Here is a 27,434-nt window from a genome sequence, read left to right as displayed (position 1 = left end):
CGCTAGAAGGCGAAAGGGTTTTCATTCAGTCCAATTCAAATAACGTGAATAGTGGCCTATATTGATGTGCAAGCGGCGAGGCAAGAGTAGAGGGGGCAAACGAGGTTCATCTTCGCAACGAGGCGCGTGGTTCAGTTCGGCGACTTCGGGAAAGCGGCCTTGACCGAAGGGTCAAAGTCGAAAGGGCAGAGTGGCTAAATACCGCGTAGAGGTGAACACAAATATCCAATGGCCCAGGCTTTCCACATGTTACTGGCGTCCCTTTCGAATTCCTTAGGGGAGCCGGCCAAAGTTCAAAATGAGGTGTGACGGCAGTGCACTGCTTAGAGTTTATGCATTTTGTAGCCTCTGGCGTGCTAGAAAACCACGGGGACCGCGAACTCATCGTGTGCAATTCAAAAGAATCTAGTAGAGAAAGGGGGAGCGGACTGTTCGAGTGAGTGTTGTATAAGCGTGTTAAACATGGTTACTCAGGGTATCACTGGAGATGCAGATTTCAGCCAGTTTAATTTCGTAATTCACATGACGCTGTGTCAATATTTTAGAAGGAAAAGCGCCGAACTAAAGGCTGAAAACTGAAGTGCTTGAACCGTTAGTACGGAAATGTGTTATTTTTTTAGTGTTTATTAATTTAGTGTAATCTCGTATGCCTTTGCTGTCATGTTGATGTGATATGAAGGAGCATTTCAAGAAGATGTTCACTTAGACCCAATGATTACGTGAAATGATTAAGTTTGGCACAGCACAGTGGAGTGGTCGTAACGCGCTATGAGAATCTAGGACCATTGGTGCACGGTTTTAGCATAAAACCTGTGCAATGATTGTGAGGTGCTTTGATGAACATAGGAATAATTTTTGTGTTGTACGCGTGTTTCAACGTAAAGTAAGAATGTGCGGTTAGACAAACAGTGAAAGATTAGGCATTTTGGTTAGTGGTGCCGAGTATCTTGCAACACTGTAAGAATGAGAGTCATTAAAAATCTCAGGAGAGTCCAGTGTTTTTTTTACTCACAAGTGTTCCCACAAGCAGTTAACTTTTACCAACTGAACTTTCTAGAAAGCAGTGTTCGTCTCCTATGTTTTGTTGTTTTACTTTGAAGAATGATTGATTGAATGAGCACATGAGCGGATCATTGAGCTTTCCCTTAACGTTGAGGTAGACCATCAGGTCACAGCGTCTAATGTTATAATGTAGGGTTAAGGTTATGGGAGGGTGGTGAGCCTAGTGTCTTAGTAGTAGATGATTGTTGGCAGCTGTGGACAAAAACAAACGTTTGGAAAATTGTGGCTCTCGCTGAATATGAGTTTATTCAGCGTTCGCGTACTTGACCGATGCTCTCCGCGGGACAGAACTGATGAAAGGGTTCAGCGATAAAAATACAATTGAGGCCTGGTTGCCATATTATGTTAACACGGCAGTGGCAACGAGAAAAGATGCGCTCTACTTAGTCAGAAATCGGGTTTTCGAGAGATGACGTATTGCGCTTCAGGAAAGGAGTGCACTTGCATTGTGTAGGTCATTCATAAGTTGCAGTGTTATTTCGGAACTGCTAAATTTACAGTAGGGACAGACCACTTTCCCCTTTTGTGGCTGCAAACCGTGACATCGATGAACAGTCGCCTCTTGAGGTGGAACTTGATTTTTCAAAAATGTCATTTTCACGTTACGTACAAGAAGGGCAATTTGAATGAAAACGCTGACGCACTCAGCCGTTTTTTCTAAACTATTCGGGGTGTTCTTTACAATGTATCAAAATTGATATTTGAGTTTTTTTTGTGCAACCTATTATGTGAATGTTCAAAAGAGCACGTCTGGTTTCTCAGCACAAGGGAATCCTGAGAGTTTTGATTGTGAGCTCTTAGTTTAAGGCCAGTAAACGAAATTGGTTTGCATCCCTGTTTTTCAAGCTTAGTTTATTCGGAGGGAACTGAGTGCCTCTTTGTGCATGTGGTCGAGTTTCAAAGACGTCAAACTTTTCGGCAATTACACAGACAGTGCGACAAGCGAATTGGAGTTCCTGGCATTCAGCTGCGGCCCTTTCGTCGTTCGAGCAGCAGCAGTGAGTGCTGCCCTCCATGACTCATCTGGCGAGGGGAAGCTGTTATGACCCTCATCAGTAGGTGACATGCTGACCCCGAAAAACTTAGCCGGGCAGCGCTCCCACGCCCGGAACCCCAGTTCTCTCGGAATCAGCGTCCAGTGGCGGGGAGCCACAAAGGGATTAGAAGACAGGTTCGTGAGCCAATGTCCCTAAAAGAAAATCCTCCGGGCCGCCTTGTTTAAGACGGTGAAGTATACCGAACGCACAGGTCGTGTCTCCGCGATTCAAATATCTACTACGTGGCTTCCCTTCCATGGAAAGGCGTAAGGAGAACCCAACCGCCAAATTGTTCCGGAGGAGAAGCCCATTTCCCCTCTCCTCAGTGAAACATGGACCTGAGGAGCATTGCGTCAAGAGGTGCAATAGCTATTCGGCGGACCATGTATATTTTACTGTTGCTCTGGAGAGTGGTATTTTGTGTTTGTGTGTGATTGTTGCTTCACTCGGGGAGGAGGAGCCCGACGGGGCTTAAAAAGACGCTTGAAAGTGTTGAAGGGGCCTCTGAATTATTTAACAGTTCAGCCACCCCGCTCGTGGTTCATCAAACTTCTAACATTTATATGCCGTAAATAAGTGTAAATAGTGCCATAAACCTGTTTGTTTTTCGTATTCCCATCTTCTTCAGTGATCGTTCCCTCCACCGAAAGTAACACCACACTACCACAAGAGATCATGTCCGACGTAACACTGACGTATCGGTAACCCACGTCAGCGGGGAAGCGTCGGGTAGACCCGGGTCTGCAACAACGGGTGATCAGCGCTGGGATTTGAAGCGACTACTGGTGAACAGTGCTGGCATTTGCAACACTGGCGAGATCAGCCACTCGTTTTTGGCGTTTGGCCTCCCGCTGTTTTACTCGCAGGTCGGCGGCTCTCCACTGACGTTCCCTCGTCGCTTCTAGAAGACTAACCACTTCAACGTTCTAGGCTTGTCGTTGACGTTCATTTGCAGCGTTTTCAGCTCGCCGTTGTTGCGGACAGCAGCCTGCTGGGCAGACATGTCAGGATCTTTGACTCGTCGTTGGCGTTACACAGCGGCTTCACGAACACGGAGTTCCGCATCGGCGACTCGCTTCAAGCGTGCACGTTCGGCATTACGCGCTCTTCGTCCACAGCAGTGTCTTCTTCTCCAACGGATGACGACGTTGAAGCACAGCAGTGGCGCCAGAACCAGGGAGAGGCGTAATTGTCGTGTTCAATTGGGTTACACTTCGTCTAGTGGTATCGTTACCTGAGAGATTCGACTACACCGACATTGCTATCAAGACAACCATTCGAGCGCTCTGTGCATAATATTGCCTCTAATACAAGTTCTGCCAGTATTGTTTCCATAGATGCTGGCAGACTTGTATGTGCCGCTGTTCAAAAGAGGACGATGATGCCGTTGCGGAGAAGACAATAAAGTTGCATTGCCATTGATCGAATCAGTCTGACGTCCTTGTGTGGTCTTATATACAGGTTGCAGTTGCGGTGTAACGTGACACTGGTAGAGGTGCTGGGTAACAGTCTATACACTGTTACCACAAGAAAGGTCTCGGCCCCAACATCGATGCCTTGGAAGAAACAGCGGACCTTCGGCGCAGTCGGTGGCAACTAGGCCTACCACCCCAGTTTGGATCACATCCGGAACGCTCCAGAACTATGGCAAGTGCGACAACTGCAAGCCAGACTGAAGAAACCGCGACTCCGCAAGCTCCATGGCCAGCAGCCTTTCAAACCCCAAAGCCCTTCCATGGGAAGCTCTACGAAGACGTTGAAGACTGGCTGGACCAATACGATCGGGTCACCGTCGCCAACAAGTGGGACGAGCACCGCGAACTCCGGTGTGTCTAGTTTACCTGGAAGATTAGGCGCGTATTTGGTTTGAGAACCATGAGGCTGCCCTCACAACCCGGCCGGTGTTTTGCATTGAGCTGCGCAACACGTATGGTAGCGCCAACCGGAAGGAACAAGCAGAACGCCCCCGCGATTCTCGCATTCGAAGACCAAATGAAAGCGTCGCCATGCTCATTTGGGAGATGCCTTGTCTGTTCCGTCGAGCTGATACCGCAATAACAGAGAAAAAAAAGGTACGCTTTCTGATGCAGTGTGTCAACGAGCAGCTGTTTGATGGACTTGTGCAATACCCACCAGCTACTGTGACGCGATTCCTGCATGAAGCGACAATGGAGCGAATGCTAAGACAGCGGTTTTCGCGGTATGAGCGTTCGGACAACCTTGCATGTTTGTCAGCACCTTTGGCAACACCTGACGCCAAGAGCATGAGAGGCCTTGCTAAGCTAGTTCGTAGCATTATACGCGACGAGCTCCAAAAGCTTCATGCAGTGCTGCTCTGACAGACGTCGTCCGTGAAGAAGTACGACAGCTGGTACGACCATTAGTGGCGCCTCTAGCTGAAGCTTCTCTGCTAACGTATGCGGAAGCTGTACGCACTCCTGCGCCGGCAACCAGCTATTTCCCGCGAACGACCAGCCTATAGACGCCGCAACACTTCTCGCGCCGCGCCTGCTGCAGTATAAAAACCCACGACCGACTTGCCTGCAGTTGCCGCAGTACTTCTCGGGCCCGCTACACTATGACAATCTGCAACCTAATGTGCGGAAATCTAACGTGTGGCGCGCTTCCGACAATCGACCACTTTTCAACCACTGTGGTCACTTGTACCGGGTGTGCCAGGTCACTTGTACCGGGAGTGCTCGTACATACAGATGAGCCTGTCTGTATTTCGGCCAGGCTGGTGGTTTTGGGACGTTAAACCCCACAAATCAATCAATTTCGGCCAGACGCTCGTCGGCCCCGGAATGGAGAATAACCTCGCACTATTGCAGAATACTTGGCAAGCCTGCCGTCTCCGAATCTTCAGTGGCGCCAATCACGCTCTCCGTCTTCTCTACACTCTACATCCTCGAATCAATACTCTACTTTCGCCGATGTTGTTGCGGGACGATCCACTAGGTTCTCAAGTCCACGCCGGGAAAACTAGAATCAGCGGCCTCCAGTGGTGGAACCACAGTTACGCTATCGTCAAAACAGCATCTTCTCACTCATCCGCCGACCTTCGACGATTCTTTTCAGCCGACACCTCTCATCTCTGACGGACCCGTTTCTGCTGACATTGCCATTATTGTCGACAACCAACCGGTAACTGCTCTGGTCGAGGCAAGCGCCGGCTGCCCAGTTATCAACGCTAAACTTGTGGCTGAACTAAGGAAGGTTACGACTCCTTGGGGGCACGAAACAAATCTTCAGGCACCAGGTGGTCATCTATTGACACCAATAGAAAGATGCACCACAAGGCTGCAAATATGTGAGTCGACGGTGACTGCTTGTTTCATTGTGCATCCCGAATGCTCCCGGAAAGTTATTCTTGGCATGAATTGTCTTCGCAAGCATGGTGCTGTTATAGATCATCGAGACTGCCTCGTAACTTTCGCTGACGACTATGCTCCGAAGCCTAGAGATACCGATCTCCAGAAGACTGCGCTTCGCATCGTCGACGACATCGTCACACTTCCGCCACGAAACACTATCTTCTTTACTGTAAAGGGCGACATAGAGCATGACAGTAGTGGTATCGCTGAAGCCAACCTTCGGTGCTCTTGTCTCAGCATATCTGCATTGCCCACGGCATATTTCAATTTAAACGCGGGATGACCAAGGTGTTGGTCAGCAATTTTAGTGGAGCATACCAACTTTTGGCCAAGCGAACAACTATCTCTCATTTCGAACCCATTGAAGATGAAGCGTGTACGACGATTGCCCCGATTTCTGCAGCCGTTGAAATTGACACAGTGGTAGCAGATACAGCCGATGTCAATCCGAAGCTGTCGTGTGCGCAGAAAAAACAAATCCGCGGAATTCTCCACATGTTTAGCGACTGTTTCGCGTCACCTCCAAGATGAAGCAAATGCCAACCGTAAAGCGCCGCATTGTCATAGACCATGCTAAACGACCCATATGTCAGCACGCCCACTGAGTATTACAAAAAAAACCAAGAGGCAATACGTTTTTAAGTAAAACAGACGCTCCAAGACGGTGTAATTCAAACCTCGGACAGTTCATGGTCGTCCCCCATCATGCTAATAAACAAGAAGGATTGCACTCTTCGATTTTGCGTCGATTACCGCAAACTCAACAAAGTGTCAAAGAAAGAGGTTTATCCTCTTCCGCGCAACGATGACTCCCTACACCACCTCCGACGCACCCGATACTTCTCCTCCATGGATTTAGGCAGCGGCTACTGGCAGATCGAAGTTGCTGTACACGACTCCCTAGACCGCCTCCGACGCGCCCGATACTTCTCCTCTATGGATTCAGGCAGGGGCTACTGGCAGATCGAAGTTGATGAACGCGACTGAGAGAAGACAGCATTCATAACGCCTGATAATCTGTACGCGTTTAAGGTGCTGTCTTGTGGTCTGTGTTATGCTTTTGCGACATTCCAGAGGTTGATGTATAAAGTGCTGTCCAGTTTCAAGTGGAAAAAATGCCTTGTTTACTTAGACGACGTCGTGGTATTCTCACAAACGTTTGACCAGCACTTGCAGCGACTGAGATCTGTGTTTTGCGCAATTCGCACGGCAGGCCTATCACTGAAACCTGAAAAAATGTCATTTTGGTTACAACGATTTGAAATTCATCGGTCACTTTGTTAGCCACGATGGTATTCGGACGAACCCAGACAGAACATTGGCTCTGGCAAATTTTCTACCACCTGCCAACAAACATGATGTGCGTCGATATTTAGGCCTCTGCTCATACTACAGACAATTTGTGCAAAAATTCGCAAACATTGCTGAACCCCTCACTCGTCTGACAAAAGATGTTGCCTTCGCGTGGGGCTCTGAGCGAAGCCGTGCTTTGTCCGAGCTCTAGCAGCGGCTTCTGACTGAGTCTTTACTCGTACACTACGACGAAGATGCCGACACTGAACAACACACAGACGTTAGTAACATCGGCCTTGGTGCAGTCATCGTCCCGTGACAAGGCGGCGTTGAACGTATTATTGCTTATGCCAGCCAGAGTTTATCATCTGCGGAGGCGAATTACATACCACTGAAAAGGACTGTCTAGCTGTTGTCTGGGCAATAGCTAAATTTAGACCGTGGCTGTATGGTCGCCTTGCATTGTATCCCATTCAGAGTTCTTACCGATCATCATATGCTCTGCTGGTTTGCAAACCTCAAAGTGCCTTCCGGACGTCTGAGAAGGTGAAGCTTATGCCTTCAGGAGTTCAATTTGACAGTATTGTACACGTCTGGCCGGAAGCATACTGACGGGGACTGCCTTTCCCAAGCTCCCCTCACGACAGCGTCAAGTGATCACGATCTCGACAGCCGTTTTTTCTGCGCCGTTAGCGTATCCGGCTTGGCTGAAGCGCAGAAGAACAATTCCGAGCTTCGACAATTTACTGAATATCTTGAAAGCCGCAGGCCGCACCCATCACCAGTATTGTACGATCGCAATCATTGTTCTGCGTTCGAAGAAACATCCTCTATAACAGAAACTTCGACCCTTAAATGGCTGAGTATCTGCTCAACATCCCGCCAGCGTTACGAGACAATGTCTTGTACGCCTGTTACAATGAGCTTTCCTCAGGCCACTTAGGATTCACACGTATCTTGGCAAGGATTCACCAACACTACTACTGGCTAAGCTCAATCTAGACGTGAAGCATTACGTGAAAACGTGTCACGAGTGCCACCTCCATAAAGCACCACATCAGCGCCTGGCCGGCTTTTAGGGGCGAAGCTTTTTAAAGCGGCACCCGTTCGTCCCTTGTCGTAGTGCGTAACATGTCTTACGCTTTGACTTGCAAGTTGGAGACAGTGGGATATTTCTCCTATGCGTTGTTGAACAATAAAAAATTCGCAGCGTGCGCGTTACTAAAAGCCGAATTCGCCTGTCTCTCATTCCCCATTAGCAGCCATTGGAATGTACATTTAGCACTATCTTTTGTTGTTACATTATACTCGCTGGGCATAACCTCCTTGGGTTTAGAAAGGTTCTGCGAGCGTTGGGCTGCAGTGTCATGAATACAGTAAACTAGTATATACCATGAACTCGAGGTGGTTGAAGGTGGGAAGTAGACACAAAGTGCCAGCCGTAAAAAAGTGTGCGTGTGCCACCTCTCGTTTAGTCCTTGGAATGTCCACTAGATACTGGTGGTTCTATATGCGTAATATATGATGAAAAGATTCGAGATGGTGGTACTTGGAGTGTTGACTAGATGGACGAACGGACACACAGATGAATGAATGGACGCGCGGATGGCTGCGTGGACGGATGGACGCATAGAAGGACGCAGGGGTGGATGCATGGACGAACGCAGGGACGGACGCATGGATGAACGTGTGGACGCACGAACTGACGCAGGCACGGATGGTGGACGAACGCATGAATGGTCACACAGACGGACGCATGGACGGATGGAAACAAGAACGAATGGACGGACGGATGCTTCGCCCCTATTGGCATCATTCACCCCCTGGATATGCTGCCATTTTTTTGAAGCCAGTCGCTCCTACGGCACAACCACTTTAACGAATTGGCATGAATCTGCTCGAACCTTTTCCCGAGAGCGCCAGCAGTGATCATAACTGATTGTGGCACAGCTTTTACCACGCGGATGATACAAGACGTCATGCCGCTTAGCGGAACAATAGATCGAAAAACTACTGCATACTACCCACAAAGCAACGGCCTTACAGAGCGACTAAACAAGTCGATTGCCGACATGCTATCCATCTACGTTGCCAAAACCACAAAAACTGGAATGACACCCTTATTACGTCACGTTCGCTTACAACACAACTGTGCAAGAAACAACTGAATTCACACGATTCCAGTTGCTTCATGGCAGGGAGGTCACTACAATGCTGGATGTCATGCTTCTACTAGACAGGTACCAGTTTAGTATCAAGACGAACGAATTCATCAGACTAGCGGATGCAGCTCGCAGGCTTACAGTTGAACGAATCCATAAGCAACAATGCATCGACTTGCTGTGGCACAACGCTCGTCTTCACAACGTCTCTTACCAACCCGGAGAACGAGTATGATTGTGGACTCCCATTGGACAATGGGGCCTGTTGGTAATAATAATAATAATAATAATAATAATAATAATAATAATAATAATAATATAAAATAATAATAATAATAATAATAATAATATAAAATAATAATAATATTAATAATAATCATCATCATCATCATTATTATTATTATTATTATTATTATTATTATTATTATTATTATTATTATTATTATTATTATTATTATTATTATTATTATTATTATTATTATTATTATTATTGCTACAATGCTCTTTTAAACAAAAATCATTATGTATTTTTGTTCATGCATTGTATCCCACCCTGCTAAACCTTGTAATGAGGTTTCAGCGCAAATATATAAATAAAAAATAAATGTAAAAAAACTATGAAGATGTTATCTTGAAGCTTGAAATACCAAATTCGGCAAACACACCACATGGATTTCACCCGTTCAACAAACGAGCATTGCAGAAGCATGATTAGAGACCTCTGCGGCACTTCTCTGTTATGCTTACCGAATAATCTGACGCAGAAACAATGGTTATGGACCACATTAGCGGTAAACTTATCGTGATGTCAAGAAAATTTTCTACACATTGGCTTTGTATGAAATATCAGCCGTACAAACACATTGACTTGAATTGTTGCTGAAAAACTGACTGTTAATTGGGGGAAACGGATGGCTCTCTCCTGAGACTGAAGAAAAGAACTTATCCTATATGCCGTTGATGGTAATCTTCCGCACCATTTATTTGCCTCAGTTCCCAAAACGAACGACGCTCTCATAAATCACCTAAGACTTCAAACTGCTTAAACAATGAACTTACTTTGGCTTCAGCGTGTAACATCCTTGTATGCTTGCACTGCGATAACTGCGATGATGTATGCTACCTTCTGCTAGACTAATCGAAAGACGACCCACACAGACGGCTTCTAGAAAAGGTGCCACGTGCTAAACATTGACGGAACGTTTCTACTGAATAGAACGATACGCCCTCCTCCATGAAAAATAAATGTAAAAGGGACGAAGAGCTGTAAGTTTTTTTTATGACCATACTGACCAAGCAGGCTGAGTTGAAATTGCACATTGTGTCTACGTGCTTGTTTTGACCATAGGAGAAGTTTCTGAATCAGTGATGTAAAACTGTATATGTATGTATACTGATACTGACGATAGTACTTCTTGTGAGTGTTAAACGACAAAATGTTGGTCTTTTTGTGAGTTTGTCTGTCTGTCACACGACTCAGTCACCCAGCGAAAGTTGAAGCACCTGCTGAACGCCCAACAATTTGATCTGGTGACTGCCTTGACATCTGTAAACTTCCTCGATCAAAGAGCAAATAATACAAATACCTGCATGATGCGCAGCATAGATCAGTATTCAGTAGGCCGCATGTTTCTTTTATAAAAATTCATAGATGCTTGATTTAAAAACCTTTGTCCCTCTTACATAACGCTGCTCATGCGACGGTATAAACAAAAAATTGGGTCTTTCCTGAACTTCACTAATTCGATATGGTTTTGTCACTTACCACTGACTGTGCCATTTAGAGAAGCTTTTATTTTTTAATCTAGTATCAAATATGGTCGATATTTCGCGCAGCACCTTCAAACAGAAGACTATCGTCTTTCGAAGACTTTCGCAGCTGAGCACAAAAATATTTAAACAATGTTGTGTTTTGTTAATTCTAATTTATCCACAATCATGTGGAAAGCGGGTACTCATCGTCAAACAATTGTGGTAATGCTCTTTATTTAAAACGTGGCCAATAGAAGGAAACACCTGCACGAAGACACGCCTTGGTTTATACTAAGGTCTAGCGATTCATCTGACTTTATAACTCCCCACAAAAAGGTGCTCCGCTAGGTGCCTGGCGTGGAGTGCACTCTACTGTTCACACGAAGGTCGACGAGCAGAATCGTGGACGTTGTGCTGGGCCTTGCAGTTCAGATGAAAGTAAGTCTTCATGTCTAGATTTCTTTGCCTCTTAAGGAGACCAATGTTGTCGAAATTTCCGAACGGAAGATCTCCACAACGCCTTTCGTAAAAATAAATCTCAAAGAGGGGCTACAGTTAGAGACAATTCTCAAAATATGCGCAATAGTGGGTCATATACAACATAGAATTATGATTGTTTTTTAGGCTCCATGATCTTGTTCGTTATGGTTGTTTTTATTGTAACAGCTATTATATAGGCACCCTCGGCTTGATTTTCTCGCCAGCGTCAGCGTCGCTGTCACTCATCTATATGTTTACGCATGTATGTATATGAAAATGCAAAAAACAAACAAAACCATAGAAAGACTCCGGCACGCGGTATTGAACTGGGCTCCTCTATTTCGTTAGTGCGAGGCGTTAACCATTGAGCCATCAAAGAGCACCTCCTAAACTGTTTAAACAGCAAGCTATTTATTTGTACCACTTACCGCCGCTGACCGGAATGTTAGGAGAATTATCTTGTTTTAGGGCCGAAGCTCCTTAAAGCATGAGTCCTTACATCCTCCTATGATGTACATAACCACTGGTGGCACATACCCGCTCTAGAGCGGGTATGTGCCACATGAGATGCGAGATGAGAGACGGTGGTGCTTGGAGAGTTCACTAGATGGACGCACGGGCGGACGCATGAACAGACGGATGGATTGATGGACGCGCGAAGCGGGTATGTGCCACAGGGCATGTGAGATGCGAGATGGCGGTACTTGGAGTGTTCACAAGATGGGCGCACGGACGGACAGACAGGCAGACCAGAAGACGAACAGATGGATACAGTAACCGACGCGCGGACGTACTGGAGGATGGACGCACGAACGGATAGACAGATGGATGGACGGACGCATGGACAGATCGACAGACGCACGGACGGATGCACACATGGTCGCGCAAACAGGCGGAAGCAAGAACGAACGGACGAATGGAGCACGGACGGGCTGACGAACGCTTCACCCCACTCGCCATCATTCATTCCGAGTATATGTTGTGACTTTTTTAGCAATACCAGCAAAATGGCTCAAGGAGCGCGCGTCACCTAATCGCGCAGCGGCCAGCGCTTTCATCTAGCTCCCACGTGTACTTTGCCCTGCTTATAGGATGTGGAGTGACTTTCCCAAGCTCGCCAATATCTTGCGGTGAAAACAAGGAGAGAATCGAACGTCTTAGCTGGCCTCGGCTTTACCTGTAACGATTCTATTGCAGTTACCGGGCGCACAAAGGTCACTGCAATCATTGCAGTCTTCGTTTGCGAAAATTGCGTGCTTTTCAGACACACTAAAGTAACAACAGAGACGCCTATTCGCGTGCATCTGTACTTGCGAGTACATTTCATGCGTGATTTGTGCGTGAGAAACACGGGGCATGTTTCTATCTGATTTCTATTCTCCGCGTCACCTTTAAATTTGTTGCTATCACGGTCATAGCTACGCCTTTGAGGCAAAGCTGCGATTTTTTTATTCATTTCTGGAAAAATTATAGGTAAATGATCAGGTAGTGGGTTAAGCACAATTCGCACTAGTCTGATTGCCCCCTTTAGTGGCGCGAGTCTGGTTTGAACTAGCATCAGGTAGAGAATATAAAAAGAAATGTTCGAACCTCAATATTATCCTTGTTTGTGTAGAAATGAAAAACTTACCCTACTTGGACCAGCGATGGGGCTTGATGGCGATGGAAACTGAAAAGACTACAGGATGACAACTCAGAATTAGTAGTACCTGCATGCACAAAAATATGATTAAACATATCATTTTAACAGCACTGTTTACAAAGGTAAAGTACGAATTGTTTTCTCGACAGTTTTCTGGACAGGTTGTATTTACTGCCACATCGCCTTTCTAAGAACAACACAGGCTTAAGGCTGAAGCAATAAAAGCATTAGAGTAGTTTCTGAAAGTCAGTTTCTGAATGTAGCAAGACGGGCAGTCTTGCTACAATGTTGCGCTGTAAGTAGAATTCTCTAAAGTAGGAATAGGCTGCCTGTGCGCCGCCGCGCTTCAGTTTCTAAATTATGCTACTCGTGCGAAGTAGTTTTCAGTACGTATATTTACGTTAAAAATTTCACACACAGAATGATGTTGCAATGTGTTCTCAACTAGTTCTTGATCTAGAAAACCTGTTTAGATTTCACTCACTGAATGGATGCATGTGCCATCAAAACAGAGCTAGAATATAACACACTGCTATTCTGTGGGAGGTCTATGAAAGCATTCGACTTCCCACTTGCTACCAACTTGCAGAAAAACTGGACTACTGCACGCAGGGAAAATTATCACTTTTAACGCTACTGAAACTATCGAGACGTCTGCCTCAATCTTGGAAGACAGATTTTCAAACACACAGCACCGGCATTCCTTCGTTCAGCAAACTATTTGAGATACATGCATGGTTACAACCTTCCATGGTATTTTTGTGTTCTCCTTACCAAATGTACTGATGCGGAAGCACTGGTGTCAGGTTACATTTGTGATACGCTTATCATTACGTCGAAAAAGATCACAGCACGTATTCTTCATTTAAAAAATCCGCCACATTGACACAATGGCCTGAATTGACACAATGGCTTGAACAGTCTCATGGATTGTCTAATACTCGGAGCTGCCCAAACAGAGCGCTTCTCACTCCAGTTTTAGCGTGTACCATCAACGCATGCTTTCGTGGCCACGACGACGAGGATGTATATCACCTGCTGTTTGACTGTGGGAAACAGGACACACACAGGCGCCATCTCGAAAAGTAACTCCATAAGCAAGACTCGGGGCCCGGAGCGAATGTTTACGTTAGAAAAAATCCAGGCTAGTAGAACAGACCGCACGATGATGAAGCGCTAGAACAGTTTTTTAAGACCCAAAGATTGGTGCCCATTACAGACAGAGCCGACCATGTCTACACTGTACAAGGCGACTAAGAACTCAATTGTTCGGTCCAAATGAGAACTCTTGGACTCACCGATGCAAGACAAGCCACAGCGCCACTGTCACTTACACTCAGTCATGACTGTGACAGAGCCTGACCAGTTGTGAAAAAAACTGCATTACTACATATTGTCACGGGGTCGTGACGTGGCCGAAGATAGGAGACTTCGTGTTGGGATTTAACTGTTTATTTGGGTGAACCTGTGCCCGGTAAACGGAAAGTCCAATTAAAGCAGCAGTCTCGCACAGATAGCAGTCTCGGACTGATAGCGGCGAACAGAGCGTCGGCTTTCGATCAACAACTGACAAAGGGCGAAGCGCGTCGGCATTTATACTCTTGCCGTCGAATGTTCTAGCATTATCGCTGGCGGTGGCGTAGGTTCCAGAACAATCTGTACCGTTCGCACAGAGGGCGTAATCTTATCGAAATGATCTACTACAGTCCGGAACCTTCTCAAAAACTGCAGGCACGGTTTGCGCTGAGAATCGTGTGGTGTTTTTGGACGATAACAAAAACTTGGAAAATGGAACGTGGCATTGCCCCCCTCTGAAAAAAAGGCATCGTCCCGATGCTTTAACTAAAGATGAATGTACAATAATAATGCAAGAAAGTACAATGAATAAATTACGATACAACAATAATACAAAAAAACACTGTTTCAGTTTGTTAACGCGCATGAAACGGCTTGAGGCGCGCGACATTCACGACTTCAGGTCGCGATCGGCGTCGTTGAGAGTTCGTGATGCCGTCGGGGACAACCTCGTAAACAAGTGGGCCAAGACGTCGAACCACCCTGTACGGTCCGAAGTACCGTCGCAGAAACTTTTCACTTAGACCACGTCGGCGTATCGGCGTCCACACCCAAACACGTTCACCGGGCTGGTATTCCACGAAGCGTCGTCGAAGGTTGTAACGGTGGCTGTTGGTTGTCTGTAGATTCTTGATACGGAGACGCGCAAGTTGTCGGGCTTCTTCGTAGACCAATTTCTATGGAGATATCTGCGTCGTCTCCTCCACTGCCGTGTTGTATGCAAAGGTCACATACGGAAGAATGGCGTCCCACGTCTTGTGTTCGACATCGACGTACATTGACAGCACGTCGGCGATAGTCTTGTTAAGCCACTCGGTGAGGCCGTTGGTCTGTGGGTGGTACGCTGTCGTCCGGCGTTGGTTTGTTTGGCTGTATGCCTAGATCACTTGAGTTAAGTCGGCAGTGAATGCCGTTCCTATGTCGGTGATAAGGACCCACGGGGCGCCGTGACGTAGGATGATATTTTCGACGAAGAACTTAGCTACCTCGAATGCACTTCCTTTTGGCAGGGCTTTTGTCTCGGCGTAGCGGGTGACGTAGTCGGTTGCTACGACGATCCACTTGTTTCTGAAAGCCGACGTCGGGAACGGCCTCAGTAGGTCCATACCAATCTGCTGGAAAGGTCGGCAAGGTGGATCAATTGGCTGCAGAAGTCCCGCTGGCCTTGTCGGCGGTGTCTTGCGTCGCTGACAGTCCCGGAATATCCTCACGTAGCGTGTGACGTCGGTGGTAAGACGTGGCCAGTAGTACCTTTCTTGTATCCTCGCGAGCGTGCGAGAAACACCGAGGTGCCCTGCTGTCAGATCGTCGTGCAGGGCCTGCAGGAGTTCTCGACGCAGAGCTGAAGGCACCACAAGGAGGTACTTGGCTCGAAGCGGTGAAAAGTTTTTCTTTTGTATAAAACCGTTTCGTAGAATGAACGACGCAAGTGTGCGCTTGAATACCTTCGGGACTTCGGCGGTCCTGCCTTCGAGGTATTCTATTAGGGCCTTAGTTTCCGGGTCAGCCCGCTGTCGTTCAGCGAAGTCGTCGGTAGTTATCGTTCCCAAGAAGAAGTCGTCCTCCGGGTCGTCGGGTAGCGGTTGGTCGACAGGCGCACGAGAGAGACAGTCGGCGTCGGAGTGTTTTTTGCCGGACTTGTAAATGACAGTAATGTCATATTCTTGAAGTCTCAGGCTCCATTGTGCGAGGCGACCTGAAGGGTCCTTCAAAGTGGCTAGCCAACACAAGGCGTGGTGGTCGCTCACAACTTTGAAGGGCCTGCCGTAGAGGTAGGGGCGAAATTTCGACGTAGCGCAAATGATGGCGAGGCACTCCTTTTCTGTTGTGGAATAATTTGCTTCTGCTTTGGATAGTGATCGGCTGGCGTAACTAATAACCCTTTCAAGTCCGTCAGCCCTCTGCACAAGAACTGCTCCAAGACCTACGCTGCTTGCGTCAGTATGTATTTCTGTCTCGGCGAATTCGTCGAAATGGGCAAGTAACGGAGGCGTCTGGAGGCGATGTTTAAGCTCCTGGAAAGCGAGTTCCTGTGGCGTTTCCCACTTGAACTGCACGTCAGCCTTCGTAAGGTTTGTGAGAGGATCGGCGATGCGGGCGAAGTTTTTCACGAACCGCCTATAATAGGTGCACAGACCCAGAAATCGGCGCACGGCTTTCTTGTCAGTGGGCGGCGGGAAGTCGGCGATGGCGGCTGTATTCCGTGGATCGGGATGAACTCCAGACTTGCTGATAACGTGCCCCAGAAACAAGAGCTCCTCATACGCAAATCTGCGCTTTTCTGGCTTCAGTGTGAGTCCGGAAGTCTTGATGGCTTGAAGTACAGCTTCAAGACGCCAAAGATGCTCGTCTAAACTCGAGGAAAACACGACGACGCCGTCCAAGTACACAAGGCAAGTCTGCCACTTCAATCCTGCCAGTACTGTATCCATAACGCGTTGAAAAGTTGCAGGCGCTGAGCAAAGGCCGAAGGGCATCACCTTAAACTCGAAGAGGCCGTTCGGTGTTTAAACGCCGTCTTTTCTCGGTCTGTTTCGTCGACTTCAATTTGCCAATAGCCCGTCTTGATGTCCATTGACGAAAAGTACTTGGCGTTATGGAGCCGATCAAGTGCGTCGTCTGTTCGTGGGAGAGGATACACGTCCTTTCTTGTGATTTTGTTCAGGCGGAGATAATCGACGCAGAAACGTAGGGTCCCATCTTTTTTCTTCACTAACACCACGGGGGATGCCCATGGACTCTTGGACGGCTAGATAATGTCATCCCGCAGCATTTAATCAACTTGTCTCGTCATGGCCTCACGTTCTCGCGTCGAAACTCTGTACGGACTCTGACGGAGTGGTCTGGCATTTTCTTCGGTTATGATGCGATGTTTCATGATTGGGGTCTGCCGAATTTTCGATGACGACGAAAAGCAATCTTCGTACTGTAGGAGCAGGGCCTTGAACTGTTCTTGCTTATCGTTCGGAAGTCTGGGATTCACGTCGAAAGCTATGACAGGGGCTTGGTTCCTCTGAGCAGGTTCCGCAGAATCGGCGAGGACGAAAGCACTGGTGGCTTCGATAATTTCTTCGATGTATGCGACCGTTGTTCCTTTGTTCATATGTTTGTACTCATTGCTGAAATTCGTGAGCATAACCATTGCTTTCCCTCTCCGTAGCTCTGCGATTCCTCTTGCGACGCAAATATTTCGGGTGACCAACAGATGCTGACTGCCTTCAACGATGCCTTCGAAGTCAGGTGATTTAGGAGCGCCGACTGAAATAATGACGCTTGAGCGAGGCGGAATGGTGACTTGTTCTTCCAGCACATTCAAGGCATGGTGTCCAGATGGCGTGCGCGGCGGTAGTGCTTCTTCTGTGGATAACGTTATCGACTTTGATTATAGGTTGATGACAGCACCATGGAGGCATAAGAAGTCCATGCCAAGGATGACATCTCTCGAGCAACGCTGTAGGACTACGAAGTCTGTAGGATAAATACGGCCGTTAAAGGTGACTATCGCTGTGCAGATTCCTGCAGGCATTACGAGATGACCTCCGGCTGTGCGGATTTCAGGGCCTTTCCAAGCTGTCCTAACTTTCTTTAACTTCGCGGCGAACGACCCACTGATGACAGAATAGTCGGCTCCAGTATCGATGAGAGCGGTCACACTGTGGCCGTCAATAAGAACGTCGAGGTCGCTAGTTTGCCGTCTCGCATTACAGTTAGGGCGTGGCGTCGGGTCACGGCTGCGTCGGGTTGTTCCGCTGCTTCCATGTTGCGTCGTCAGGCCACCTTCGGTAAGTGAGCTTTCGCCGTCAGGGCTTTGCCTGGTTGGCGTTGTGTTCCGAAAGCTCTGTCGCGGCGTCGTCGTCGTCGGAGTATCTTCGGTAGTTCGTCGCACAGCAACCGCACCTCCACCGGTTGCTGCCCTTAGTTTCCCGAATACGGGCTAGGAGACCGGCCCCGCGTAGGGCCAAGTACTGTCGGTGGTGCGGTGACGTGCGGCGGCTGGGCGACGGCGAACGCGAAGGGCTTCGTGGTGTCCACCGAGTTCCTGTCAGGTAGTCGGCGATGTCACGTGGTCGTTCTCCTGGCTGTGGATGCGGTGCATTGACGGCGAAGCCACGCAGTCCCATCTGTCGGTACTGGCAACGGCGGTATGTGTGTCCGGCCTCGCCGCAGTGGTAACAGAGCGGTGGTCAAGGGTGCGCCAGACATCAGTCTTCCTCGGTGCACTGCGCTGGGCCGCTGGCGAACGGTATGATGTCGGTGGGGGTGGTGGCGGCGGTGACGTTTGTCGACGGAAGTGCGATGGGGCGGCGTTTTGGCGTGGACGGGGAGGAGCGTTGTGGCGCAGTGCAGCGGCGTAGCTCATAGCTTCCGGCTCGGGCAACGGTGCGTGGGGAATTTGAAGCGATTGCCGAACTTCTTCTCGCACAATGTCGGCGATTGAATCCACTTGAGGCTGCGCCGAAGGCAACAGCTTGCGCAGCTCTTCCCGCACGATCGCTCGGGTCGTTTCACGCAGGTCTCCGGAGTTACTGGCTTGAGCAGCAGCGCAGTCTGCAGTCAGGCGACGATTATACTGTCTGGTGCGCATGTCCAAGGTCTTTTCGATAGTGGTCGCTTCGGCTACAATATCTTGGACGGTTTTCGGTGTGTTTCTCATCAGTCCCGCGAAGAGCTCCTGTTTGACCCCTCGCATGAGAAAACGAATTTTTTTCTCCTCAGGCATGTCTGGGTCAGCGTGACGAAATAGTCGGGTCATTTCTTCTGTGAAAATGGCGACATTTTCATTTGGTAGCAGAACCCGGGTCTCTAATAAAGCAGCGACCCTCTCTTTGCGAGTGACGCTCGCGAACGTTTGCAGGAATGCGCCGCAGAAAACATCCCACGTTCAGAGCGTGGACTCCCGATTTTCGAGCCAGGTCCTTGCGGTGTCTTCCAAAGAGAAGAACACACGACGCAGCTTTTCATCATGGTCCCAGTGGTTGAGGGCGGCCACACGGCCGTATGTTTCTAACCAGGACTCCGCGTCTTCGAACGATGACCCATGGAGAATTGGTGGTTCCCTGGGTTGATGCATGACCATCGTGGGCTTGGACGCTGCGGTTGTCATTGTCGCTGCAGTCGCGGTCATGGCCTTGGTCTTCCGCGCCTTGTCTTGTAGAAGCCCGTACTCTGGTGGTATTCCTTGCTGTCGGCGGCTTGTTTACTGCTCCTGGTTGGCGTCGGTGTCTTCTCCGCGACGTGGGCTGGGTTCACGGCTTGACGGGGGCGTCCGGTACATGAATGAAGCAGCACCTCCACCAGATATCACGGGGTCGTGACGTGGCCGAAGATAGGAGACTTCTTGTTGGGATTTAACTGTTTATTTGGGCGAACCTGTGCCCGGTAAACGGAAAGTCCAATTACAGCAGCAGTCTCGCACAGATAGCAGTCTCGGACTGATAGCGGCGTACGGAGCGTCGGCCTTCGATCAACAACTGACAAGCGGCGAAGCGCGTCGGCATTTATACTCTTGCCGTCGAATGTTCTAGCGTTATCGCTGGTGGTGGCGTAGGTTCCAGAACAATCTGTACCGTTCGCACAGTGGGCGTGGTCTTATCGAAATGATCTACTACAGTCCGGAACCTTCTCGAAAACTGCAGGCACGGTTTGCGCTGAGAATCGTGTGGTGTTTTGGGACGATAACAAAAACTTGGGAAATGGAACGTGGCATATTTCGTTTCCTGTTTCACAAAAGTATAACGAAAAAAGACAGCCCTCTACAACCTAATTTGACCACCCCGTGTTCATTTTTTATTGAAATTTAAAAAAAAGTGGCACGAGATAAGAAAACACATGCACCAAGCCACGTCATAGTCATTAAAAATTTGTAGGACTTTAGCTTGATTGTGCAATCCGCAATCGAGTCATGCTCCACTGACAGCCTTGCGTTCAAGGATGTCTACAGCTGATCCGAAAGAGGAGAGCTAGGGTCGTGCTAGTTGAGTTTGGTCATGCATTTTGTGTAAGTGAGATCGTGTGGTTAATATATGTGCCTCTGAAGGAGATGCACTCGGTCGAACTTTCCAGAGACCTCCAGTACGCCATTCACCATAACTATGCCAGTGAATCCGGATTTAAATTCTAAAAGCTTTTTCAATAATAATCATGTACCTTACAAAGCGACTGTTGCGGCAGCTACGCCTTGGTATCCTTGTTCGTGTAGAAATGAAAAACTTACCCCACTTGGACCAGCGATGGGGCTTGATGGCGAGGGAAACTGAAAAGACTACAGGATGACAACTCAGAATTAGTAGTACCTGCATGCACAAAAATAGGATTGTATATATCATTTTAACAGCACTGTTTACAAAGGTAAAGTACGATGGAAACTGAAAAGACTACAAGATGACAGAGACCTCCAGACTGAAAGATTTTCGAACACACAGCACCGACATTCCTTCGTTCAGCAAACTATTTGACATACAAGCATGGTTACAACCTTCCATGGTATTTTTGTGTTCTTCTTACCAAATGTACTGACGCGGAAGCACTGGTGTCAGGCTACATATGTGATACGCTTATCATTACGTCAAAAAAGATAACAGCACGTATTCTTCATTCAAAAAATCTGCCACATTGGCACAAGAGCCTGAATTGACACAATGGCTTGAACAGTCTCATAGATTGTCTAATACTCAGAGCTGCCCACTCAGAGCGCTTCTCACTCCAGTTTTAGCGTGTACCATCGAGGCATGCTTGCGTGGCCACGACGACCACCCTGACACACACCTTGTGGGATTGCCTACGGAAATTTCCTCGCAGCAAAGCACTGGGAAGTGCTCTATTGATAGATGTTCAAGTAGCGTTCAAGTAGTAGTATTGGTACCTCATGTAATGTCCCTCGGGACCCTTGAGGTACTAATAAATAAAAATTGTGAAAAATGTTGCATGGCAGCACCCCATGAAATCCATCGGATGCATTTCTCAGTCACTCCACTCCTTCCTATTGCCTTGAGTTTGTTTTCACTAACCTTGCACAACACGGAGTTTATATATTACCAGGAGAAAGGGACCAATACCCCAAATGTTCACCATTTGTTACGTATTCATGACGTCATCAACGTAGGCAATTGTCGGCATATAAAAAAATTACCGCCCAAGTATTTCGTACACATGGTTAACCAGAGAAGTCTGAAACGTGCGTCTCCGATGTTTTGCAGTGGCTTTAACCCGGCAGCTACATAAGCCTATCTCAACTATTGGTTAAGAGTTTTTTTTAAGTTAGACACACTTGTCGGGCGGCGGTTCACCACAATGTTTATTTCATATGCCGCATATTGTTCCTCGCATATTCACGGTCACGGAGCTCGTGTGTGATGAGCAGTTAAATGTGTTTCGAAATGCCTTACTTACAGTGCTTAGGTGGTCACAGACATCGCACATATTACAGACGCCACCAGAGAATCTCCTGCCGACAGTGGGCGGTTGCCCCACCCAACGCGTTACCGCAATATTCTCATTGGCTCTCATATAGCGTTGTTGCAAGCATTTCACATCGCGAACTAAGTAAGCGGCGTGGTTTGCAGGATCCTCCGCCACCAGCGCTTCCATTCCCGTCCATGATTTAGCACAGCTACGAAGGCTGCTAGATCATCGGTACTTGGTTGCTGCCGGTACTCGGCCTGCCGAGTATAATTTTGTGCCCGTCTGCACCCTCAGCCCGCCAAATGTGAGCTCTCTAACCTTTTCACTTTTGTCCCGCCTATACAGTTGTCCGTGACATATCCACGTGGAAAGTGTCTGGAGAGAATGGAGCGCGCGTGCTCGCCACCATGGCTGTGGCAGGACAGATGACGTCCCTCACAACGCAGCCAATAGCCTACGTGCTTGAGTAGAACGCTTACAACGACGTAACTAATAACACTTCTAAGGGAGAGCACTGCAGACACCGCTGCCGGTCGAATTTCTGTTTCTCCTAGCCATATACAGGTTTCGCTGTCAGATATGCACCGCTTACAGTAGTACCTCCAGATTGAAACAATTGAGTTGAGCTAGCGTTCGATCTCCTGTGGAGGAAACTGCCCTACGAAGCCCGCGCATCTGGCCAATTTAATGCGATTGGTTTGACGCGAACTTACCACTGGACTGGTGTTAAAAACGTTTAACGGAAACCAATCTCATGAAAAGGGTTGCGTCACTTTAGGGAGATTACACTCTAAGGCAAAATTAGCGGAAAAATAAATAATGGAGCCCAATAAATGCGCGCAATGAATGGATAGACCATTGAGCAGCAACCACAGAGAAAAGCGCGCAGTGCGAAACCAATTAGTCTCCAAAGGGATGAACCGCCCGCTGATTGCAGGCAGCGCAAAAAGCGTTGCCAAGGTGACTGACCCTCCTTCCCCGTAGAACACATGTCCCTCTCCTCCTCTGCTGGCTCAGTCTTTCCCCGTATTTCGCCGGCGACGGTTCACGGTGCGTCGCGCTCGGAGTGCTCGACCACGGCCGCCCGGATTCGACGATCTAAGAATTACAACGTGGTGCTTGTGTGTACGCTTGGAAGAGCGTCGGCTGCTGCTTTTGCGTTTCGCTGCGCCTATGAAGTCTGGAGCGAGCCTTGACACGTCACCACTCTGCGCTGTATATCTCTGGTTTCAACATAGTCACGACCAACACACGACAGCAACAGTTGGGGAGGCCAATATGGCAACCGAGAAGTCAACAGGCCTATCGGATATATACTTCGGTCTGACTCAGGCCAGAAAACAGCGCTGTGCTCTAAGGCAAGTAGGTTATCATTCTTTATTCTACTCTACTTGTCGCGTGTGCAATATGGGTCGCGCTTGCCGGCTACGGGCTCAGTCGTGTTGTATATCACACGCACGAAAGGCATCGCGAAGGTCAGCTTCGGCGTCAGCAGTTCGTCTGTGCTTTGAGACTGCCTCGAAATTGGCCGCCGTTGCCATCGGCCTCCCGTACGCTCGCTCATCGAGTGCCCGCCTGTCTTCGCCACCGCGATGAGCTCCGGGCCGACGATATTGGGCTGAGACCTCGTCGCTGTGTTGGCAGTCGTCGCAAACACGTAGCAGGTTCTCGTAAAGAGCTTGGTTGTAGTATGTCGCGCGCTGTAAGTGCACCAGCACGGGCTGGCGTGGCTTTCGCTAGCGTCGGAATTCACTGAAAATCGGCCTCCATTACAGTCGGTCGCCAACACCTCGGCGCCGTCCGCTGGCCGCGGCAGCGGACTCGCGTTTGCGCGCTGCACTTGGTGGAGTTTGTGGAAAAGGGCCGCAATACCGTCGATTTTTTCGGCGCTAGGTCCAAACCAGCTCGGCGCTGTTCGTGGCGGCGGCGAAGCGTACGCTCGCTTTCCTGTTCGAAGTTCGCTGGCGGCAGACACTCCGCGCGCAACGCTGTGTTTGGTCTCGCGTTCGCTTGCTCGATCTGAACGACGTCGCTCGCTTAGGACTCACCGACTTGCTAGCGGCACGGAGGTTCGCGGAGTTGTCGCTGCAGCCACCGCTCCTAAGCTGTTGCCCTACGGGGATCGAAATGAGTTTTTGACTATGTGTGACATCACGGTGCAATTATTAGCATGTCATATCTCACGTATGTTTTCATTTCCCCTTGCACGTATTTCTCATATGCACTTGTATTCATCCTCTGTCACGTGTGACTCACTTTCTTACATACTTATTGTGCAGCCGTGGGCACACAGCGTGCTGAAGACTTTGTCCACTGGCGCCTGCTATGCCTGTCATCCATCTCTTTTGTCAGAGGAGCTTCAGAAGGACTGTGCGATATGTGAAGGTAAAGTTTTTTGTTTGTCATATTTCAACGCTTGTTTTTATGTTAACGTACACGTACTTGTCATATGCGTGCATCTTCTTTTTTGCCACGTGTGTCTAACTATTTTAACTATATTATTGTACGTACAGCCTTGGGAACATAACAGGCAGAAAGCCGCGTGCGCTGGCGCCTGCAATGCCTGTCATCTATCGCTTCCATCGGAGGAGCTCCCCAAGGAGTGAACAAGATTTGACAACGAGACTAGACTTGTACACTTCACCATGAATTCACTTGAAAGAATGGCGAAACTTCGTGTGTGTGTAGAAAAGTAAAAGATTTTCATGTCTCCATTTTTTCGTTCGTTGTTGCCATGACTGCAAAAGCAGTTGCATATAGGTGGCTAACTACTTTTTCGCGTGTTTTTTTATGCACGATTTGTCTCACTGCGCAGAAAAACAGGCGAAAAAAGTATTAGGCTAGGCGGAAAATAAACAAAAAAGAATGTTTGAACTGGGGACAAAAAGTTCATCTGATTGGAGTATTTGAGTGGATCAACCATCCGTCCGGCCAGGTGCAACTGTGAGGACTAACGGTTGCCCGGTAATGTGTAAATGTGAAGATTAACAGTTGCTCCATAAAGTGCAAACGTGAAGAATAAATTAGCCCTTTGAGGTGAATTGTGAAACTAACGGTTACTCACTAAGTCGCAAGTGGGAGAACGAAATGTTAGTTCCTTAAGCTCATCGGTGGGGACTAACTGTTACAACCAGTGCCGTTAGTCTTTAAAGAGAATAATGGTTGCGGCAGCCCCATTAGTCCCTAAAAGAACGAACCACGCATTCTTTTAACACCCTTTCGCCTTTGAGTGTAGTGTGCGTGACAAGCGTTTCGTTAATTTGGCTGGAGCTGGTAACGGTTAGCGAGAATATAGGTCACACACCAGGATTGGTGGTTTCTGACCAGGATATGCCACATGCTTGGCTAATTGGTTGTTCCTTAAGTCCAGGCGGACGACCACGAGAGAGAGGCCATAGAACGCACGGCACCCTATTTATGGGTTAAATTATTATTTTTACCAGCCGAATACGTTAACATATAGAAGTTTAAAAAAGACGCGTTGGTAAAAGATGCATTTAGTAGAGCAATCAAACAAAAGGTAAAAGAAAAGCTAACAAGCTGATAGGCTTGTCAATAAAGCGAGTTTATGCCTTACCTTATTGTTCCATTTTTATTGCTTCTTACAGGAAATCCCCTTCGGCTTCGCAAGGTTTCCTGTCGCTAAAGCCCTTTTCAGTTGCTCCAAAATAAAGGATCACCGGAAGGGGTCAATTTAAAGCCATCTTATGGAGAGCTTCTACTAACAATAATTTTTTTCTTTGATTTGCAAATAACCTGCCTGTTAAGGGGAAATGATGCGAAGACGCTCTTGCTGCAGTAGAGGCATAGTAGAGATTAAAACACCAGGCAAAAAATTCAGTGGAAGAAGTCAGCATTGTAGTCACGTAGTTGATACTTCCGGCGTTCCGGAGCAACATCCTGATTTTCTTCAAAGATAATTAAGATGAAGAAACTTTGATGTTGCGAAACGTGACTTCTCAGTGTTATTTGCAAAATTTCAAATCATGCTGCGGAGATAAATGCTGGCGTCGACATTTTAGAAAACATTTTGACCATTATGTGATCCAAATGCAAGTGAATCTGCATACTCATTGAGGCTTCAACCATGCTGTCACGTTAAATGGATTGTGTATTAGAGAAGGACTGGCCACTCTGGTGAAGTATCTGGCTACTACCTCCCGTATGCGTATGTCAATTAACTCACGGCCCTCAGTCCACAGCGGTGGCGAAGCAACTGACCATGGTGGTGGTCAGATCTGCCACGCAGCAGAGGGTGCTAAGAATCTCTGGATCCGGACAGGCCGCCATTGAAACCTGAACTTGGCAAAGTTGAATGCTAGAACCTCATCTAGTGAGGCAAGTCTAGCTGTACGATTTGACGAGCTATAGATCATTAAATGGGATTTAATAGGGCTCTGTGCGGTTAGGAGGACAGATGAGGCCTATACAGTGCTACACAATGGCCTAGTTTTTTGCTTTGGGGGCTTGGCTGACAAAAGAAAACTGGGAGTGTGGCTCCTTATCCACAGAAACATGCCTGGCAACATATAGGAATACTATACCATTATTAAAAGGATGGTAGGTATCGTAAATAAACTCAATAAGATACACAAGATGAAGGGGGTACAGGCTTATGCACCAACGTCCAGCCATGATGACTCGTGAGTTAAAAGCTTCCATGAAGACGTGGAATCGGCAATGAATAGAGTAAAAGCACAGTATACTATACTGATGGGAGGCTTCAATGCAAATGTAGCGTAGAAACAGACTGGAGACCAGACAGTAGGAGATTATGGCATCGGTACTAGAAATGTGATAGGGGAACTACTAGTACAATTCCCAAAACGCAGTAATTTACGGACTTTAAATACCTTCTAGCAAAAGCGAGTTTACCGTATATAGACATGGAGGAGCCCTAATTGCGAAAATAAGAACGAAATAGAATTATACTGGGTGCACACTCAGGCATCGTGCAGGATGTGGAAATACTTGGCAAGGTACGATGCAGTGACCATAGAATGGTATGGTCCCGAACTCGCCTAGACTTGAAAAAGGAACGACAGAAACTGATACGTAAGAAAGCAATCAATGAGCTAGCACTGAGAGGGAAAGTACAGGAACTCAGAGCCTTGCTTCAGAACAGGTACTCGGCTCTTATCAAGGAAAACACCCTTAGAGCTGCCGGAATTAATGATAATTTGACGATGATCATTACGGAGTGTGCAGAAGAAATTGAAGGTAGTTTAGTTAGACAGGACACTGGCAAGCTGTCCCAGGAAACGAAGAATATCAATAAAAGCGTCAAAGCATGAAAGCCTTAGATACAACAGACAAAAAACAGTTGATAGAGCTTCCTAAGTTTATTAATAGGCAAAACGTATCCCATGTAAGAAGGTACTTAAGATGGAGAGAACTGAACACGCTCTGAAGATTGAAGGAAGCGTCAAAGCACTGAAGAGAAAACTTGGGATAGACAAAAACTAGATGTATGCACTAAGGCACAAGGAAGGGAAAGTAACTACCAATATGGATAGGATAGTAAAATTAGCAAAGGAGTTTTACAGAGATCTGTGCAGTAGTCAGCACAACCACGACCTTAATACAAGAACTAGCAGTAACCCAGATAACACACCACGAGTAATGATAGGAGTCAGAAAAGCCTTCTAGAGCATGC

General features: G+C 47.7%; 1 protein-coding gene across 3 annotated transcripts in view; it reads right to left on the bottom strand.

Annotated features, from left to right (window-relative positions):
- Positions 1-27,434, bottom strand: part of LOC142765419 (uncharacterized) — a 179,839-nt gene that overhangs the window by 77,342 nt on the left and 75,063 nt on the right. For 2 of the 3 annotated variants that reach the window (XM_075866403.1, XM_075866405.1), the window contains exons 7-8: positions 20,592-20,639; positions 12,791-12,838 (exon numbers count right to left, since the gene is read on the bottom strand). In XM_075866403.1, the coding sequence (XP_075722518.1) occupies positions 12,791-12,838; positions 20,592-20,639 (96 nt within the window). The remainder of the gene's footprint in view (positions 1-12,790; positions 12,839-20,591; positions 20,640-27,434) is intronic. The other variant, XM_075866404.1, reaches the window with a different exon arrangement.

This window comes from Rhipicephalus microplus, chromosome 6, assembly GCF_043290135.1.
Source record: "Rhipicephalus microplus isolate Deutch F79 chromosome 6, USDA_Rmic, whole genome shotgun sequence".
NCBI lineage: Eukaryota > Metazoa > Arthropoda > Arachnida > Ixodida > Ixodidae > Rhipicephalus > Rhipicephalus microplus.
This window is presented reverse-complemented; position numbering and strand designations above follow the sequence as displayed.